This window comes from Arabidopsis lyrata (assembly GCF_000004255.2).
Source record: "Arabidopsis lyrata subsp. lyrata unplaced genomic scaffold ARALYscaffold_3, whole genome shotgun sequence".
Lineage (NCBI taxonomy): Eukaryota > Viridiplantae > Streptophyta > Magnoliopsida > Brassicales > Brassicaceae > Arabidopsis > Arabidopsis lyrata.
In genome coordinates, this window is record NW_003302553.1 from 8,178,304 (window position 1) to 8,197,939 (window position 19,636).

At 38.2% G+C, this 19,636-nt stretch overlaps 4 protein-coding genes across 4 annotated transcripts; 1 reads left to right on the plus strand and 3 right to left on the minus strand.

The window, feature by feature from the left end:
• Positions 1–155: 155 nt before the first annotated feature.
• LOC9321356 (pollen-specific leucine-rich repeat extensin-like protein 1) lies at positions 156–3,458 on the minus strand. Its single transcript, XM_021032323.1, has one exon. It carries the CDS (start codon positions 3,231–3,233, stop codon positions 357–359), a length of 2,877 nt encoding a protein of 958 aa, XP_020887982.1. The 5' UTR covers positions 3,234–3,458; the 3' UTR covers positions 156–356.
• A 493-nt stretch (positions 3,459–3,951) lies between these two features.
• LOC9321357 (salicylic acid-binding protein 2) lies at positions 3,952–5,012 on the plus strand. Its single transcript, XM_002883113.2, has 3 exons — positions 3,952–4,395; positions 4,514–4,645; positions 4,728–5,012. Exons 1-3 carry the CDS (start codon positions 3,952–3,954, stop codon positions 5,010–5,012), a joined length of 861 nt encoding a protein of 286 aa, XP_002883159.1.
• A 774-nt stretch (positions 5,013–5,786) lies between these two features.
• Positions 5,787–6,281, minus strand: LOC9319227. The gene has a single exon (XM_002885245.2). The coding sequence runs from the start codon at positions 6,125–6,127 to the stop codon at positions 5,945–5,947; it is 183 nt and encodes a 60-aa protein (XP_002885291.1). The 5' UTR covers positions 6,128–6,281; the 3' UTR covers positions 5,787–5,944.
• Positions 6,282–9,485: 3,204 nt separating this feature from the next.
• Positions 9,486–18,885, minus strand: LOC9321358 (transcription initiation factor TFIID subunit 1b). The gene is given in 20 exon segments (XM_021032265.1): positions 9,486–10,042; positions 10,303–11,391; positions 11,472–11,528; positions 11,621–11,725; positions 11,846–12,015; positions 12,105–12,588; positions 12,741–12,947; positions 13,258–13,458; positions 13,604–13,693; positions 13,815–14,006; positions 14,487–14,823; positions 14,948–15,185; positions 15,309–15,511; positions 15,672–16,410; positions 16,413–16,778; positions 17,126–17,300; positions 17,390–17,481; positions 17,741–17,965; positions 18,326–18,468; positions 18,701–18,885. Coding segments are annotated over 19 exon segments (5,379 nt in total). The 5' UTR covers positions 18,360–18,468; positions 18,701–18,885; the 3' UTR covers positions 9,486–9,667.
• Positions 18,886–19,636: the final 751 nt, after the last annotated feature.

Consider the following 19,636-nt stretch of genomic DNA (forward strand, 5'->3'; position numbering starts at 1 on the left):
TCTTAGAAAAAAAAATTGAGGGTTTAATCCTAATAAGGTGTCAAATTAAAGTTTGAAATTTTCTGTAGATAAACAAAAAAAGTGATATGAATGAATATTTATACTTTGGACATTGAACAAACATTTTTTTTTTAGCAGACAAATTTTGAGAGAAATTAACACAAAGAATGTGATGAATTTACACTATAAAACATAGAGTTACAGATATGTTAACGGTTAATTTGAAAATATTCACTTCTAAAAATCATCTACTTACAGATTACAATGGTCAAATTATAAATGTATTTTTTTCTTGTTACAAATTGGGTTAACCGGAAAAATTTTGGACCAAAATGTAAATATTAAAAATGTTTGGTTCAGTAGCCTGGGAACATCGGTGGTGGTGGCGATGCATATTGGTGTCCAATGTTTGGTGGGAGGATGAAATTATCGCCGCCGTCGTTGTCTTCCGATGGTGGTGCAGTTACATCTGGTGATGGATTTGAAGATGGCGTCGGTGACGAAGGTGTGGCTATTGATTGTTCTGGTGCTTCAACTTCTGCTCCGCTTGATGGAACTGGTGCTTCAACTTCTGGTTCGGAAACTGGAGCCGAGGAATGATTTGGCTCGGAATTTGGTGATGGAGCAGGACTTGATTTGAACACCGGTGAATGATTTGATTCTGATGGTGCTTCGATGTCCTCAGAGTCTGGGGTCGGAGCTTGAACCGGTGATGAGATTTCTCCTGATTCTGATGAAGGTGTTGGAGCGTTTGCCGTTGGTGTTGTTGCCGGTGATAGAGGCGTTACAGGTTTTGGTGGCGGTGAGAAAACTGGAGGAGGAGGAGAGAAAATAGGTGACGGAGGTGGTGGAGAGTGGACTGGTGGTGGTGGAGAATGAACTGGAGGTGGTGGAGAGTGAACTGGAGGAGGCGGTGAGTGAACAGGAGGAGGCGGTGAGTGGACTGGTGGCGGTGGTGGAGAGTGCACGGGTGGAGGCGGGAAGTGGACTGGTGGTGGAGGAGGAGAGTAGATTGGTGCAGGCGGTGGTGGAGAGAAAACTGGTGGTGGTGGTGGAGAGTGGACCGGTGGAGGAGGAGAGTGTACCGGTGGAGGAGGAGAGTGGACTGGTGGAGGCGGAGAGTGGACTGGTGGTGGTGGCGGAGAGTATATAGGAGGTGGTGGCGAGTAAACCGGTGGAGGAGGAGAGTGTACCGGTGGAGGAGGAGAGTGGACTGGTGGAGGCGGATAGTGGACTGGTGGTGGTGGCGGAGGAGAGAATACTGGAGGTGGTGGCGAGTAAACCGGTGGTGGAGGAGAATGCACCGGAGGAGGAGGTGAAAATACAGGTGGCGGTGGGGAATGAACCGGTGGTGGTGGAGAGTGTACTGATGGAGATTGTGGCGATGGTGTCTTTGTCTCTTCTGTTGATGGTGACGGTGGTTGAGGACGACGTTTTTTAATCGGAGATGCATCGTAAGGATCATTTGGTACCGGTGATTCCAATGGAGGCGAACCCATTTTTGGTGCCTCTGTCTTTGGTGGTTGTTCTTGCTTTGGTGGTTGAGGCTTAGGTGACTCCTCTGGTTTTGGCATCTCTGGTTTTGGCGTCTCTGGTTGAGGAGGTTCCGGTTTAGGAGATTCTTCTGGTTTTGGTGGCTCTTGCTTAGGCGACTCTTGTTTTGGTGACTCAGGCTTGGGTTTTGGTGGCTCTTGCTTAGGAGACTCTTGTTTTGGTGACTCAGGCTTGGGTTTTGGCTGTTCTGGTTTTGGTTGCTCTTGCTTAGGCGACTCTTGTTTTGGTGACTCAGGCTTAGGTTTTGGTTGTTCCGGTTTTGGAGATTCCTGTTTTGGTGACTCTGGCGTAGGTTCCTTTGGGTTGGAAGGCTCATGTGATGGTGTCTCAGGCTTTGGACTAGGCTGTTGTGGTTTGGGAGATTCTTCTGGTTTTGGCTTAGATGGCTCTTCTAATTTTGGTGGGTTAATTTCTTTCTTAGGCTCCGGTGCCTTTGGCGTTGGTTTTGGTGATGGGTTTGAACCACTGCCACCTCCATCACCACCAGCACACTTGTCTTTACTGCAATCCACAGGACGGCTTACCACCGGCAAACATTCTTTAGCCGACTTTTGATTTGGTCTATTCTGTAAGCAATTGCTCATGTCATCAAATTGTTTCTCTTGGCTCGACCCAGGCACACAACTTTGAGCTTCTCCATTGAAGAAATTGTAAGAAAATGTGAAGTTCGACAATTTGGGCAACTTGCAGATATTGTCTGTGACAAATCCGGTGAACTTATTGTACGAGAAATCCATTTGTTCCACGTTGGCTAAGCCCGACAAGGTCGATGGTAAACTTCCGACGAACCCATTGCTGCTAGCATCAAACACAGTCACATTGTTCAACGAACCGATTTCGTTAGGTAAGCAACCACTTAGGTTGTTCCCAATAAAAACAATCTCGTTGAGGTTCTTCATCTGGCCAATGGTTTTTGGGATGCAACCGCTGAATTTATTGTGTGCGAAGGTCACGACGGAAGCAGTTGATTTACCAATTGTCTCGGGGATGGTCGACTCGAATCTATTGTTGTTCAAGAAGATGGCGTCAAGATCTTTATCAAAGATCTCTGGTGGCAATTTCCCTTCAAAATCATTGTATCTTATGTCAAGGAACTTCAAAGACGGCCAAGAAAGAGCAACCGTCGGAAACGGACCAACGAACCGGTTATTGCTCACGTCAAATTCGTACATTAACGTTAGCTTTGAAAGACTTTTCGGAATAACTCCGCAAAACCTGTTGGAGTTAATGTGAAACAAGGCGACATCTGTCAATAAACCTAGCTCAGGTGGCAAGTATCCGGCTATATCCGCATGGTTAAGGTCAATACCCGCCACAACCAATACGCTTGGGTCGTCAAGTGCTGGTGCACAGAAAACTCCTTTGTAAGAACACACGTCTGGACCAACCCAATTAGCCGCAGTGTTGAACGGATCGGAGTAGAATGCCTTTTTCCAAGCTTGAAGGGCAATGTAAGCCCTTTTGAGTCGGTTATTAGCAAATTTGAGGTCTAAATCGACTTCATACTCCATGTCGTCAGGAAGATCTCCGTTTTCTGATAATGCCAAAAGTTGGCGTCTTGTGAGAAACGAAGCTTCCTCATCGGTGAGAGCTGCTGCGGAGTAGAAGAAAATGGAGATGGTGAAAAAAACGAGGAGAAGGAAGCAGCCAAAAGGCTTCTCCATTGTTCTTCGGGTCATGGTGATGAAAAACCTTGGAAATGGCTCTTTGGCTTGCTTAATAGATGAATGTTGTGGAGAGAAAGCCTATAATGAAACGAAGGCAAACAGAAACCACTGGATTGTTTTCCTATTTTTGGTATAACAAAATTTATATAGACTAACGTTTTTAAGGATACGAAAATAGCAAACTATTGTAGCTAATATAGAATTAGAGGTCGTTGACAACGTCTTTACAAGTTTTGTTTGTTTTACCATTATTGATATTTGGACGACCAATATTTTTTACAGTCTGGAAAAAGTAAAAACTCTTTCTTAGTGTTGTGATATGTGAACATTTCCATTTTTATTTGATGTTTGCGTTTTAAACTCTTGGGAAAACAGTGAAACAAACATTGTTTTCTAAATTTGCTGATATTATAGGCTATATTTTTTTACACAACCAAACACGTTTACAAGTACGAAATTGTAGAAAATTTTTCTTTTTTTGTTAAGAAAAAGTCTTTATTAGTAGTATAGTATTTGAAGAAAATTTCCAAGGATTAAATCAAGAAAATGATTCCATCTAGTATATCTGTTTTTATAATCAATTATAAGAATGATCAAATAATATCTTTGTGACATTCACATAAGAACTGTTCAATATGTCAACACCTCATTTTTTAGTTTCTAGTTTCTACTATATAATTGTTTTGATTATTCTTTCATCACAACTCTCGCAATAAAGTCAAAAGAAAAAATGGTGAGCAAAACAAACAAATACTTAACCTCAATTCTTGTGATATTGATCAGCTTATACTACCGTCCTATCTCCGCCACGCAACATGGCCGGGCCCATTTCGTGTTGGTTCATGGAGCCGGCCATGGGGCTTGGTGTTGGTATAAACTCATACCAATCTTGAAATCTCAAGGCCATAACGTAACTGCGGTCAACTTAGCGGCGTCCGGGATCGATCTACGACAGGCTGAGACTCTACGGTCTGTTGCGGAGTATATTGGGCCCTTGATGGGCCTAATGGAGAGTCTAGGTGAGGATGAGAAGGTGATTCTCGTGGCACATAGTTTGGGTGGGCTTGCTATTTCTAAGGCCATGGAGATGTTCTACAAAAAGGTTCATATGGCTATTTTCGTCACTGCCCTAATGCCTGGTCCGACCTTCAATTTCACTTTGCTTTCTCAAGGGGTATGTTAATAATTACATGCTGCTTTGTGCTTTCACTTGTTTTCGAAAATAATAATCCTTGTTTTAATTCTTGTTGTGATTATTTTTTTTCTTCAATAATTCTGCAACTTTTTGTAAGTTGGTGAGGTGGCAAGCTCCACAACTGGATTTGAAGTTTGTGTTTGGAGATGGGCCTAATAAATCTCCTACACTTTCCATTGGAGGCCCACTTTTTATTTCATTGACTATGTATGACCGTAGTCCTAAAGAGGTAAACACAAATTTCAAATTTCTTACATTTTTATTGAAAAATACACAACTCTCGTGCTTAAGTAAGCCATGTATTTTTTTAGGACGTAGAATTAGCGGCGTTATTGGTACGGCCACAACGGTTATTCAGCAACGCAGATATAGATACAAGTCTTGTACTCACGCCGGAGAGATTCGGGTCGGTAAATCGGATCTTTGTCGTGTCCGAGAAAGACAAGTCATTAGTGAAAGAGTTTCAGCTCTGGATGATCAAGAACAACCCTCCTAACCACGTGGAGCATATCCAGAATTCTGATCATATGGTCATGATTTCTAGGCCGCTAGATCTTGGTGCCTGTCTATTGTCTTCGGCTAAGAAGTTCGCTTGATTTTTTTTTCCAACATTTTGTTATAAAATATGTACCAAAGAAAACATGATTTGTAAGGCCAACGCTGGATTCCAAGTTTTATTTTACTATTACATGGTTGATCAATTCTATTCATATGTTTCACGAGCCACTTTGTTATATTTTTGTATATATACATACATTGCCATGCAGTATGTTTGACTTTTCAACTTTAGCTACTACTAGTACTAGTAGATTAATGTTTCACAAAACTAAGTAGTTGACCACTATAATTAGCATAGAACTATGGACCCTGAGAAGATTAAAATCTCATCGATCAAAATTTAGTAAATAAAAAAAAGATACGTCCTTTAGCTCCAAAAAAATTACTAAATGAAACCAAAGTTTTTTTTTGAAGTCTAAATTGAAAGCGCTTTTACTTTTCCCATTTAAGATTCGATGAACTTTTTTCATCTGAGACCTAAATAAGTAGTTTCAAGAACATTAAATCCAGATTTAATAGTTTGACACATTTTTTCTTATAGACCAATTAACTTAATTCACACCTCACGATTCTGATTATCTCCACAAAAGATGATACTTTTTTTTTGTGTATAATTTGGATTATTTTTTCAAATCTCACCTTGCAAAGATGGAGATTTTTTTCTTTAAATTGTCATTAATAGATTAACTATACTGGAAAGCTTATTACATATTTTATGATTGTTTTGTAGTGGCAAATCTTTCAAAGCTGTGATTAGTATCCTCAAATTCAATAGATCTTAAAGAAAGTTAAAAGCAGTTAATACTCAAAAATCAATAAACGTCCACGATTTGATTCATCTGTAAACTCTTCATTATCTTTTGGTTATGCTTTATACACAAATCAACAACATCCAAAACGCCACAAGGCACGAGAACTACTAACTTTAACGAGGCCAAAACCAAAAAAAAAAAAAAAACTAAGAAGCTCATCACATGAATCCAACAAGAGGAATGGGAACGGCGGCGTAAGTATTCCGGCGACCACCGTGAACTGCTGTAAGCGACGGTTGAGGCTTACGGAAAGCTTCTTCTACTGATTCAGCAACGGTGGCGACGAAACCAACAGCTATTTTCACCAATTCGATGCAAATCTCTAGCTTTTGAGACACCATGTTGTACGTACTTAATTCGTAGGAGAGAAATAAAAATGTTTTTCTTTTCTTCTTGTTTCGTGTTTTGCGCTTTTGAGGGTTTTTTGTTTTCTCTATGTTTTCCGCGTCTAGAGAACTCTTGTCTTTGTGAGTCGTCTTACTTGCAAAAGCCAGAGTTATATTTATACAGACAATCATCAATCCATGTACACTTTTTTTTTTAATGAATAATGGATTATGATAAATTTGATAATTGGTTGGTTGATATGCCATGTGGCATTTGATTCGCTACCAATTTTTTCTGGGAAGATGCTTTGTTGTTGTCCTTTGGTTTATACAAAGAGCCAATATTATTTGGGGGCATTTCTCTACATACATATGTGTAAATATACGTCTACATACATATGTGTAAATATACGTCTAACGTCGCATGTAGGAGTCTTGGGAACGGTCGAGGGGACGGAACGGGTGCATAATAAGTGTGTTTGTATATACTTTATCGTATATCCGAGCATGCAAAGATAGGTTTTACGTACGATTAATAAAAAAGAAAAAAAGAGGAAGAAATATTTAAATTCGATCCAAAATGGAAAATAATAAGTCAAGCAGGAGATAGCTAAATTGATAGTCTAATGAGATATTTTCCTAGAAATACTTTTGTCTGGAGTGTAGATATGATTTATTATTTCAATCTTTTGAATCAAATAAAGAGGAATTGAGTTTATCAAAAAAATAAAAAATAAAGAGGAATTGTAACGCATTCATGTCTATAATCCACGTGGAAACGTATGTTAATTATGATATACCTATGTTTTAAGAAATGATCATACACACGGTTTGGTTGAATGGATGAGGATGAAAATTTTGAACCAATAGGACACGAAGACAATAGGACCACTTGATGTTGTTTTGATTGAATATTTAATGAATACTTTTGATTAACTTGCGTGGATCTTATACTTGTTAATTTCCTATGTTCCCCTTCACAGTGTAACGCTGACTAAGACTTTCATTAGTTTATATACATACATATACATCAAATGATGTAAGTTGATACTTTATAATGAGGAATCAAATGATTCTCAATATTTAAAATCAAAAAGTGTTGATCATAAAGTGCATGAGATAATGATTATTAATTACTTTTTATTCTCGAATGATTGGTAGTTTTTTATTACACAAAGTCGAATATCTTGATGTCACTATATTTTTCGATATTTGCAAATATGGCTTATTGCTAAAACAATGTGATCTTCGTCATGAAATCATACTGACCCAAAATGAAGAAAACTATCACAAAGTCTAAAATAATTAAAACGATTAGTTTCACTCTAATTCGATTTCTTTTACGAATTTAGCTAGAACAACTCTTAACTAAACTCAAAACAATAAACAAAAAGGTAAAAAAAAAAAACACGGGGTTCTAAAACTAAAAATCCAAAGATATGGGTGTATATCTATTTCTGCTTAATTCGTGGGATTGAAATGGAAATCAGTAGAGTGATCGATGGGACGTAGCACCAAACTGTCCAAACCCCAAAAAAATGCATAATTGAGAAATTAAGTAGTGCATATTGTTGCGACTTGCAAGTAGCATCTCAGCCATTCTTTCTTTAACTCTAAGCTTTAATTAAACAAAACACCAAAATTAGCTAACCATATGTTTTAAGAGCCCTCTTACCAAAAAAAAAAAATATATGTTTTAAGAGCCCATGGAAATTATGCCACGTGTATTCGTCGTAGTTGTTGAAGTTCCTCCTACTTTCCTCTTTTTTTTTTTTTTTTGCCGTCTAAAGATCTTTATTAATGAAAAGGAATAAAAAATCCAACAAAACAAAACATCCAATATCAAAAAACAGAACCCCACAGAACAGGGCAATCATAGTTTGAAAATCTTTCCATCTCTTTCATCTTCGCTTTTCCGCTTCAAGCCGTGAACTTAACCACGCCGGACCACCACGACTTTCCTCTTTTTTAAGATCAAAAGTTCTTGTTTTGTCTAGTGCTGATTAAACAAAAAAATTAGTACAAAAGCCAAAAATTTTAAAGTAGCCAATAGACAATATATAAAATCTCATTACGAGATTCTAACATCTACATGGCTTTATCAAAGAAAGTTGGAAATACACTTGTAGCTTTTTTCAAAAACATGGTTGGATTAGTGAATATGATCGTCAAGTTAGCCGAGTGTAACAATATTCACTTTGTTCTAGAGTTATCATAAAAACAGATGAATAAAACCTGGTGATTGTTTTATCGAATTTGAATTTAAAAGAATTTTCATTATGTGAAAGACCTACAAATCGCCATAAACTATTTAAAATCCTTCCATGCTATGTTATATTGAAAGACACGCACAAGCGAAGCAAAATCTTCCCTAACAAATGTTTGTTTAGCAACTTGGATAGGAGATTATGCGGAATGCGTGTTATATTCTTAAAAAAACCCTCTAAAGTCTAATTATAGTGTATATAAAATAAAGATTACGGAAACGTAAGCAAATCTTATGATGCATGGCGACCTTTAAAGACCACATCTTCCTTTTTGATTTTTCTATTCTTGATCAATTTTATCCACTTATTCCCCTAATTTCTTTCATATAAAAAAACTTGTTCTATAAAAAGAGCTCGTAAAAACGAATTTAAACTAATGATGACCAGAATTTAAACGAATTTACCTTTTGGTTTGTTCCGATCCACTTCAAACTAATTTGACTAATATCTAAATATATTTATAGGTGTACAAGTGTGTATATACAATAAATTTCAAAAGCAAACATGCAATTTAAAAACTTTAAGGCTGTGATCAAAATTCAGGACCACCAAAGACTTTTTTCCTCTAAGACATATAATTCCATGAAAAATTACGGTATATGAAATAAGAAGTTTAAGTTTTATGCAATTGCAAACCCATCGTAGATAAAACGAAAATCCAGGATCAAGGTAACTCGTGCAAATTTATCACAAGACTTTGCAATTTTGTATAATGTCCATCGTGATCAGATAAACCAGAATATTAATCATACGCATAAGGCTCTTAAGTATTTTGGTAATTTTACATTTGTACTTGCTAGTTTAGCTTAACTATATAGCCCACACGTAAGTGAATAATAGTAATTTGCATACACACGACACAAGTCACAACACATTAAAAATGAATTGTACAAACGAGACTAATTTTTTTTGTCAACATCATGAGAGTAATTTTGTTAAACATTTTATTATATGAGAAACATACTTATTATCCTTTATAGTATAAAATATTAATGTTTATTACCAGAAATTTTCTGGTTAAAATTATTTTTTAATTTGCGTATGATCATGATCATGTTAATGTTATATCCGTTTGCGTCTTGTGTAATGCAATTATAGGGAAAAAATTGCATCATCAAAACTATTTCGATATTCTAATTTTCCATCGTGCGTAATTTTATTATCATGTACACTGATTTCTATTCTAATTTAAAATTTCTTCCATTAACAGAAATTAATCGTATTTTACGTGTCAGAAGTATAGGCAGGGCTTTTGCAATGCAAATCATTAGGAGCTAAGCTAAACAATCTATCTCAATGAGTCACTGGAATCTACTATACCTTTCTCTGCTTCTGTTAACTCATCTCTATATTCTAGCAACAAGCGATCACATTTTACCAGCAACTCATCTGCTAAAGGCGGTATTACCGGGTTACGCCCGTCATTGTAAAGATGAGCATTAAACTTGATCTGCCAGACATCGTGTCTAAATTGCTCTCTGTCACTGTACTCCATCCTCCGTACCTTATCCCGGATTGTCGAGAGATCCATTGGGCGTTTCACAATGTCAAGATAGTTGGGAGCCTCCTTTTTCGAAACTGGTTTCAAGAAGAGGTATGACACGCTTACCTCTTTGGCTCTCAGTGTGTCCACTATGCTTTCCAAGATGTTTGCTAGGCCAACCTGTTGGCAAATGAATAGAGAAAAAAAACAAAGATGAGTTTCAGAGAGCTCTTAGGATCATGTATCACTTGGTTTCATCTAGTTTTTAGATTTAAACTTCAATGCCTCCTTTCATTTTATGGCAAGACAACAAAACTGTGAGTTCCAGTTTGATCTCAACAATGGTTCGGATGTAAACACATGAAAGCAAGCAACGTGGTTATAGAGCAATAACATTAAGTGAACAAAAGTTAAATATGGAAGCAACGAAGATTTTTTACCTGTCCTTTTTTTCGTCGTTTTGGTTGACGTGCATACTCTGTCCCGTTCCTTTCAAAGTCAGATACACACAGGCTGTTGATGTTCTGACCTCTTTCTGACAATTTTCTTTCTTTTCTTCGAGGAGGATAATCTTCTATTATTTCGCGTTGCAGGTTCTTTTTCTGCTTGGCTTTTTGTCGTTCCTCTTCCCCCCTCTCACTCCATATAACCTCTTTGTATCTTCTGATCTCAGCTATCTCACTGCGATTTTTTGATACAGTAATATCATCATAATCTCTTCTCACCTTTCCCTCCCTGTGCCTTTCCGTACTTATATCTTGTTCTTTCCGCCATATTCTATCCTCTTTTGCTCCCCAGTTTAGACAGTTATCTGACAATCTGAGTCTCTGCTGCCTCTGAAAATCTGCCAGTTCTGCCATTCTTTTTGTTGTCCTGGACTCAAACTGTGGAGTCTCTTCAAGACTACCGCTGTCATGATCAGTTATCTCTTTTAAACATTTAATAACAAGTTTCTTCTGCGGATGTTCTTTTTCTGTTGGCGGCCATATAATGCGATGAGGCCTACAAGATTCAGCTTGATCTTTATCCGTGCTTAACGATGGATGCGGAACTGAAATAGTGTTCCTACTTGAGGCAGCCTGATTTGTCTCTGTACTAGGTAAGAGTTGTCCAGAAACAGAAGGATTGTGAGACTCGCTCTCCTCTCTCTCTCTGCTAAATGCAGGCATCAATGAATGGGAAGGACTGTCAGATTCAACCATTGATGCTCTAGGTTTTGCCTTACTTGAAATCTTGAGTTTCCTAGACGTCAACTTAGTCCCAGAGTCTATATCAGACACAGCTGCTAGGTCAGAACTTCCTGGAGTTTTGGAAGTTGAATCACCTACTTTCGTAGCTTCATTTACAGAAATTTTTGTAGCACTTTTTGGCGCAGGCTTCTGGTTCTCGATAGGTTTCAGCCAGACCTCGCCTGATAGATCTGAAGAACTCAGTTTTCCAGTAGACTTCTTCATATATATACTTTCCGAATGTGATTCTGTATTTCCTCTGTATTTTGGGCAGTGTTTATTGGTTTTCATGTGTCCATGCTGACATGAAGATAAAAGTCAAACGTTTTTCTCTTCGAAGCAAGTTTAGATTTATAATCTAGTCTAACAAGCAATTATACCTGACCACAGGCTCCACAGACGAAGTTCGCTCTTGCTGTTTTTTTTTCCTTGAATACCTGGTTTGGACCGAGAGAAAAGACAACACCTCAGAGTCACCCAAAAAAATTAAAAAATATAGTTTACACATGTTGACCTGATTTGATTGTACCTTTTGGTTTTCCTTCAGTATTTTGAGCTTCTTCAGCTGGCCTATAGGAGTGCCGATCTCTGTTACCTGTTTATCTTTGTGGGCCTTAAAAGTAGCTTTATCAGCCTGTCAATTTAGGAGGATACAAGATACAAGTTTGTCAGCAAATGCAAGACCTAATGAGTTGACACAGTCATCGAAAAAGAAAAGAATAAAAGAGTTTGAAATTTCCAAACTTATACTGACGTTTGTGGTGTCTTTGACGGTGCTCTCATTCACGATTAAGAAAGATGCATCAGGTTGGGTGGCAATAGATTTCTTGTCAATGACAGGTTCAACATTGGGCCGTGGAGGAGGAAAGGATCCCATTCCCTCTCCCACAACTTTCATCTTCTTTTTCTTCTTGTGATTCTCATCTACATAAGCACCACCAGTCAGTGATTCATTAAGAAGAAGATCTTTAGCTGATAGCGCAAATGCTTAGTTTAAGCTTTAAAGCACGTACCTTGCATCAGCAATCGGCATAACTCGGCATATTCAGCAGCTTCATCTTCATTTTCTTCGTCTTTCTCAACTTGAGATGGCCACCGTCTCATCTTGAGGCCCTTCACTCCATCCAACTTTTCATTCATAGACTTATAAGATTCTTCCCCCTCCCCAGCACCCTCAACATCAAGTAGATTTTCCAGATCTCCAACAAAGGAGTCCAAGTCACTGTTTGCCTCATTTTCACTTTCGTTCCCATCACCATCACAAGCTGAAAGGGACAGACGTTGCCTATCCCAAATCTCCTGACACCTTTCTCTGGCCTGCTGTTGCAACTGTAGGAAAGACATTCTCTGGCCACGTGCAAACATACCTATTCTTGTGGGGTCAACCTTACCACCAGATGCAGCCTGCTCACTTGATAGCTTGCGTATCATAGCTGTACGATGCCGTCGAGTTTGCTTAGCAATTATCTCATCAGGAACATTGAACTTGAGAAGAACCTATAAAGAGATCCAGCCAAACCATATCTCACAAAGTCAAATTTTAGATGGCCTTTAGTATGGCAGAAGTCTAGAAGAAATGGGAAAACTAGTAAAAGATATGAGAGCATGCCCTTTTAGGTTCATAGACAATCTGAAATAAAGAAGCGAACCTCTCGAGCTGCTTCCATGCTTAATCTGCGAGGATCAGCATCTGTACCAGTGACAGTTGGGACTCCGCGACAGGCTGCTACCTTTTTCTTCATATGTTCGGATGCAGCTGATGCTTTTCGTGCAACTTGGATGTAGCTGAATCCTAGACCCCGTTCAGAGGGATCACCAACTCCAGTAATTTCCAAACGTTCTATATTTTCTCTGCCCTACTTAAACCCAAAGATGAAAATCAGATAAATGAGCATCAAACCAGCCTAGTAACAAAAGCGTGAGTTATGACTGATCAGGAGCGTCATATCCACTTCCACTGACATGATTCAAAATGACTCTCAAGAAAACTAGAGAAGATATAGCTAAAATAGATTCTAGTCTTACTTGCAAAGAACTTATAATATATCGCTCAAGCGTATCTATAAATGAGAACACATAACTGATCACGCCTTTTATGGATTAGGGTTACAACATATAGATAAGAGCTCACTGGCTATAAAAATTCCCAATATAAGTGACGTTCACCTGAGTTGTACAAGTAACAAAACTACTGCTCAGATTCCATGGAGTAATCTGCAACTCCCTCTCAACATGTGATGCAGCGGCAATCGCTTCATCTGGGAGCCGAGCCAATGCGGTTGATATGCTGGCAGGCAATGTAAACCAGGTGATCCCTAATTGTTTGAGCCGGAACAGCCCAGCTAGCATACTCTCATAGGAACACACCTAGGCCAACAAACCATAGAAAACCATGCATCTTGAAAATGATTTTCCCAGAAATAGCTCTTAAAATCTCACTAACTGCATCCAAACAGTATAAAACATATGGCGTGTATGTTAAACATGAAATGAACTCGAAATCGAGACTTACATCCTCTGGTGCCACCAGAGTGTTCAACCCAAGTAGAATCTTGTCAAAATTACGTTTCTTGGACCAGCAAGGCTTGCCATTTTCATCTCTCTGCATTTTTTTTGTCCATGTCAGAATTGCATGATGATGAATTGATGATGCAAAACAAAGAGAAAGAGTACGCATGCAACTCTAGATGCCGCTTATGAGAAAGTGAGAATTTGGCGAATACCTCTAAATCGGCACAAACTTTCATGTTTTTCCTGACAGTTGCATCTGAGACGTTAGAAAATAAGAAAGACAGCTCATCGGCAGCAATACGGTCTCGAAGCTTAAACTCTTGATACACATAGGCCACCAATCTGTTCACCAAATAAGTATGTAGATTCTTTGATGCAGGAGACATTATTTCCATTCGAGGTTCCTACGGAAAATATATTCTCAGCATGCCGGCACTATGACAGTTAAAAATGAAAGAAAAATAAGATGTAGATTGCCATTCATAACTTTGGGACGTAAATATCGACTGCTAGTGAAACTCATAACCGACTCTTGTGACTTAAATATTACTGACACGTCTCTCTGATTACTAGAGTACCTTTCCTAACAAGATACATTTATTCATCTCTTCCATCACTTCTTCTAAAATTTTGCTCGGGCATAGACGCCAAAGTACCAACGAAAGTAGCAAAGTAATACGTGGTAGCGCGAAAGGAAGATATTTAATATGGTTAGGCCAGTAAGATCTATTGATGCATTACTAATCACAAGCATGGCCACATAGACTCATTCTTTTTTTTTTTTTTTTGTTGAGCAAAAGACTCATTCTTCAATACTGTATATATAAGCAGTAGTACTTTCTCTGGACAGCAATTGTAAGAGAGAAATCTTACAAAAGACAAACCTGTTGTCCAACAGCAACTATCTTGTCAATACGCCTTAGAGAGAGCTTTCCTTTAGCAGACCGGACCAACAAATAATCTGTTGATTGCAACCTATGAGGAAAAACAGGTGCTTTGTACATGTTTGTTTCAACAGATGACTGACTGCAACCACCGTGTATTTCCCCAAGGAAAGGGGATTTGTCCCCATGTTCTAGAATAATCACACTCCCTAAGGTATCACTTTGATTGCGCAGCAAGTTCCCATGTTGATCCTCTGGGGATGACTTCTGATAATACGTGCACAAATTTGCACCCATTCCTGCATTGCTGAGTATCAACGGCCTCTCTTCGCAATATCTACACAGATTAATGAAAAGTAACGGTGACTTAAAGACAAAGATCAAGATAACTGCAAAAGCCATAAAGTAACAAAACAAAGTTCCAAATTTGACAGGTAAGTCTCATATAGAAATTATCTTACTCCATCAAGAAAACATGGCCATCTTGATTAGATAGGTCAGATTTCTTCTTGAATGCCCCAGGAGGTCTTAAAGATCTATTTTCGTCCGGAAGCTTTTGTGCCCATGGCCACAAATGTACCTTGGTACGTAAAAGATGGACAAGAGAATTGGGTTGAACATTTTGTTCAGCAAGAGACTTTTCATCCTCAAGTTCCTTCCCCATATAAAACATTCTCATTGCTTCTGTTTCCTTATAATCTGCAAAACAATTGTAGCAGATAAGCTCTAAGATTTGCCAGTGAAACTGATAGTACAGTATGTCCTCCGAATAGAATCCATGTCATAATGCGGTAGACAAAAAGTGAAAGGAAAACAAACAACCTAGCTTTCTAGAAGCCTTGGCTTTTAAAGAGGAGACAGATTCCTCTCTGCCGACGTGTAGCAGTGATCCTTTACCCCCCAGACTCTTAACTACAATTTTCATGGATCTTTGGGTGGTTAACTTTTCTTGCTGCTTGATGGCTAGCTCATTGTCATGTGGATACCACAGAGCTTTGGGCCGGTGGAAATTTGCTTTCTCTTTACTGCAATGAGTTAAATCAAAACTTTTTAACATAAACCACTAAACTAAGGATGTATTTTAAAACTATATCCAGTGGCAACATTGCGAGCACACAAGAGACGTAATGTAACAATGAAGCGTACAAATACAATAAGATGTAAAAATACGAATGACTCACTTACTTGCTTAATTTAATCTTCATCGTCTGCAATTTAATCGCTAGTGCCGAATGAAAAACTCTCAAACTGTGTACGCCAGATTTCTTAGCATTTCCTTGCAGTTTCTGAGAGCTTTTCCCCTTCCTATAGAATTTGTCATTAGAAATATTGAATTGCCACCCAGAATTTGATCCACAGCCTTCTTGAAAGGATCCATCCTTGGATTTTGAAGATCGAGATACAATCCTAGATCCCGCATGAAGTTGAAGATATTTTCTTTCCTTATTATTCGGAACTTCAAAGATCATTTGCTCATCTTGAAGATCAAATATTAGTTTAGACCTGCTCAAATCTTTATCTGACTCCCATATTATGCTATCTAACCATGACTCATCACACATATCCCTATCTTGCAATGCAAATCCACTCAAGCGCCCAAGAGCGTCACTATTAAGCTGCTTTAAATTCTCCCATCCAGCATCGTCATTTTCACTATGATGATCTTCATCCCGCTCGGATTCTAATCTTAGGAGTTGTGGATGATGTCTACTTTTGTTAGTGGACTCATTTGTAGACTGGGAACCTCTTGAGCCAAAAGACTCCAAGGGATTTACACAAAAAGGCACGAGCATATTATTGTCAGCTTGAGCTTGCCCTCCAGAGTTCATCACATTTAAGCTTTCTTGTTCAGTCACTGAATTTGAAGCCCTCACCTGAACCAGCATACCTTCCGACTCAAGTCCAGATTTGAAGCCCTTACCAGATTATCACTAAATTCAGGAGAATTTTCCCAGAGTATTAGATGTTCCCATTCTTGCTGGTCAAGAGGGAAAACTTCCATTGTTAATTGAGACTGACAAAGAGATGAATTATCGTCTTTTAAGTCCTGCTTCACCAGTTCACCCATGATACATGAATCCCTTCCTAGCGTGGTAAATTCTCTCGATTCTGATGAAGTATCCCTTACTGTGCCAGATTTTACCAGCTGTGAACACTCTCTGATTGGTAAGGGAACAGCCAGCTGAATTTGATTAGCTTCTTTCTCATGAGTGTTAATCCTACCATGGCTCTTCAGGAGTACCTCCTCATCGTCTTCAACAAGCTCAGAAATATCCATAGATATGTATTTTTCTGTACGGAAGAAGGCTATGATGTAAGAGTCTCATATGAAGAGATGAATTATAAACAGAAAAGAAGAATGCAGAGACAAAAAGAGAGAAACAGAAAAAAAATGTATATCATTTCAGAGGCACCAAATATACATATCTAATATATTCTTGCCAAGAAGAGACTGAGCCACATACAAAAAACTTCTCATGCTTTCGACACCTAATGGCCTTTAGAATTGAACGGGAGATACTGAAAATCTTGAGAAAACTTATTGTTGTTGCAGATTTTAACAAGCCAATGGACAGAACAAAAAATTCAAAGGATTTTGAGAATAAACAAAATTAGGAAGACCGTTCCAGATCACATACCTCTATAAGTGATACATCTAATTTCTCTCTTCTGCCGTTTCTGCCGTGGCTCTTGAATAGCAAATATCTCAGAGAATTGTAAGATGACCATACCATCATCATCCAGATACAACGTAGGCAGCGGGGTGACGCTTTTCTCATCCAAATTACATTCTGATAAGTCATCCAGCTCCTCCTGAATGTTTCAATGAGATCACTAACAGAACAAAATCATCCCACAACAAAAAAGATGTTGTCTGAGACACCGAAATCATTCTTGCTGACCTTCTGGACATCTCCTGTGTCCATCTGATCCTTATTTCCCAAGATGCCAGCCTCCTTTTCATACCCCACGTGATTTTCCTCCAACAAGACAACTGCAAAACAATAATGTGTTGTGTCTCATAATCACTAGCTCACAAGGCATATAAGAAAAATTCCAAGAGTTCTGATCTCAAGGATTTATGACGCACTGGACTCCAACTTAGCAAGCTATTATTTTCCCGAGCTCAACAAGTATAAGTGTTGAGAATAACTCAACTAAACCAATTAGAGAGTAGTGAAATGACAAAACAAAAGTACAGAATACAGTGTGCTAATCTTTCTGTTCAAGAAACGGCAATTGCAAAAGCAAACCTGGTTCCCTCTCTCCTGGATCAAAAGATTTTTCAACTGGCACGTGTTTCTCCTCTTGTCCTTCATCCTCATCATAATCTTCGTCGTCAAACACAGAAGCTCTGGAATTTAAGCTACTCAAAGAAAATGCAGCTGAAAAGTACTCCCTTTTCGGTAGTAGATGATCTTCCTCAGTAACTACTTGAAGTTCAGGCCCATCAGACTCTTCATCATTGCTCTCATAATCTACACGAGATATCATCACAAGTCAGTGAAGCTATGACCAGGTTTTGGTAGTGTAAATAGTTTCAGTTTGTAACTGCTATGGGTGGGACTTGTTGCGTATATCAAGATCTCAAACAGAAAAATGTTCTATATACAATTAACACAAAACGCTGTGCATTGCACAATAAGTAGATTATGACTAGAGCCAAACTAGGAGAATGCAAGACACTGATGATATGAACGTTCACAAACATGTTCATGATCACCTCAACGTTGCTCGTTTCTACTTACGTGTGAAACGAAAACTCCTAAAAACAGTCACCAGTTTCAGATAATGGAGTAACATAATTAAGAAACCATGTAAAAAGCTGCATATATAACCTGAGGAAGTCTCGTTGCCGTTGAATTCAGACATATTAAAAACTTCAAATGCAAAGAGTGGCCTGACAATTTTTCTTCCCAGATAGCAAACGAACTACTGAAAAGAATCAGGAGCAAGAACAGATTCACGACTCAACGAAAACCTACAAGGGAAACATACCATCATCAAATTTTTCCGTACAAATACAAGAAATTTGGGAATAACAGCATCCATCTTACTTATCTGAAAGAGACCCAAGAACAAATTCATCAAATTTTGTTGTTTAGCCAAGAAACAAGAACAAAACCCTCGTTGATATCTAATCGAGACGAAATTGGGGACACAAATTCAAGGTGATGTGTTCCTCGAAACCCTAATTGAAAGTATGTACATACCCTTAGCCTGAGAAAGTGAAGCGGAGCTCAATTGGGTGATCGGAAGAGACGACGGAAAGAAGAAATCGTCGAGGGATCAAAGAAGCGGGGATTATCATCGGAGAGGTTTTTATAGGGGAAACTTTATAACCCGACCCGATTGAAATTTAGTTGTCCCAGGTCCAATTCCTAACCCGAATGTAATTTGTTGTTACTCCTCGAGTTACTTAAGTAAAATAGTCAAAATTTACATAATTAACGACTAATATTTTTTGCCAAAAAAAGACAAAAAATACTAAATATTTTGATGGCAAGATAGTAAGTAAATAAGGGGAAAAGTAATTTTCCCACTAATTGATTTCATAATAGTCTGTTTTTTTTTTTAGGATTGCTGGGATAGAATCCAACGACTAAAAATTAAAGAAGGAAATGAAGAATAGACGGCAAGTTTTTTACAAAAATTCAGTCACTGATTGTTCGGAGGAGACGACTTGTTTTGATTTTTTGGTCGCTGAATTTTTTGACGACTCGTGAAGTGATACCTCCATTTATTTTAACGACACCTCTGTTACAGTCTTTATCTATCGTTTTACTTTATTCGTTGTTACGGTCATCGTCGTTTTGCTCCGGCACGATCGAGAAAAGAACAGACAAACATACTCACTCTTCTACAACTTTGCGTTAAAATTATTGTCAAATGATAATCATTCTAAATCGTAATCAACCAAAAAGTTATTTATCAAAAAGACAAACAAAACCAATGAATGTCCCATGAAGTTTTTTAAGGTTGTATTTTATAGTCTCTTTTTATTGGTATATGTTTAACCGATCAACCCAAATCCTATCCAAAATTTAAACCATCTATATAATATGCTTTTTCATTTTATCTCGAACTTTGGTATAAGCAAGCGGCTGGAAAATATATTTTGAATTAGAATGGGCCCTATTCTCCTTTTT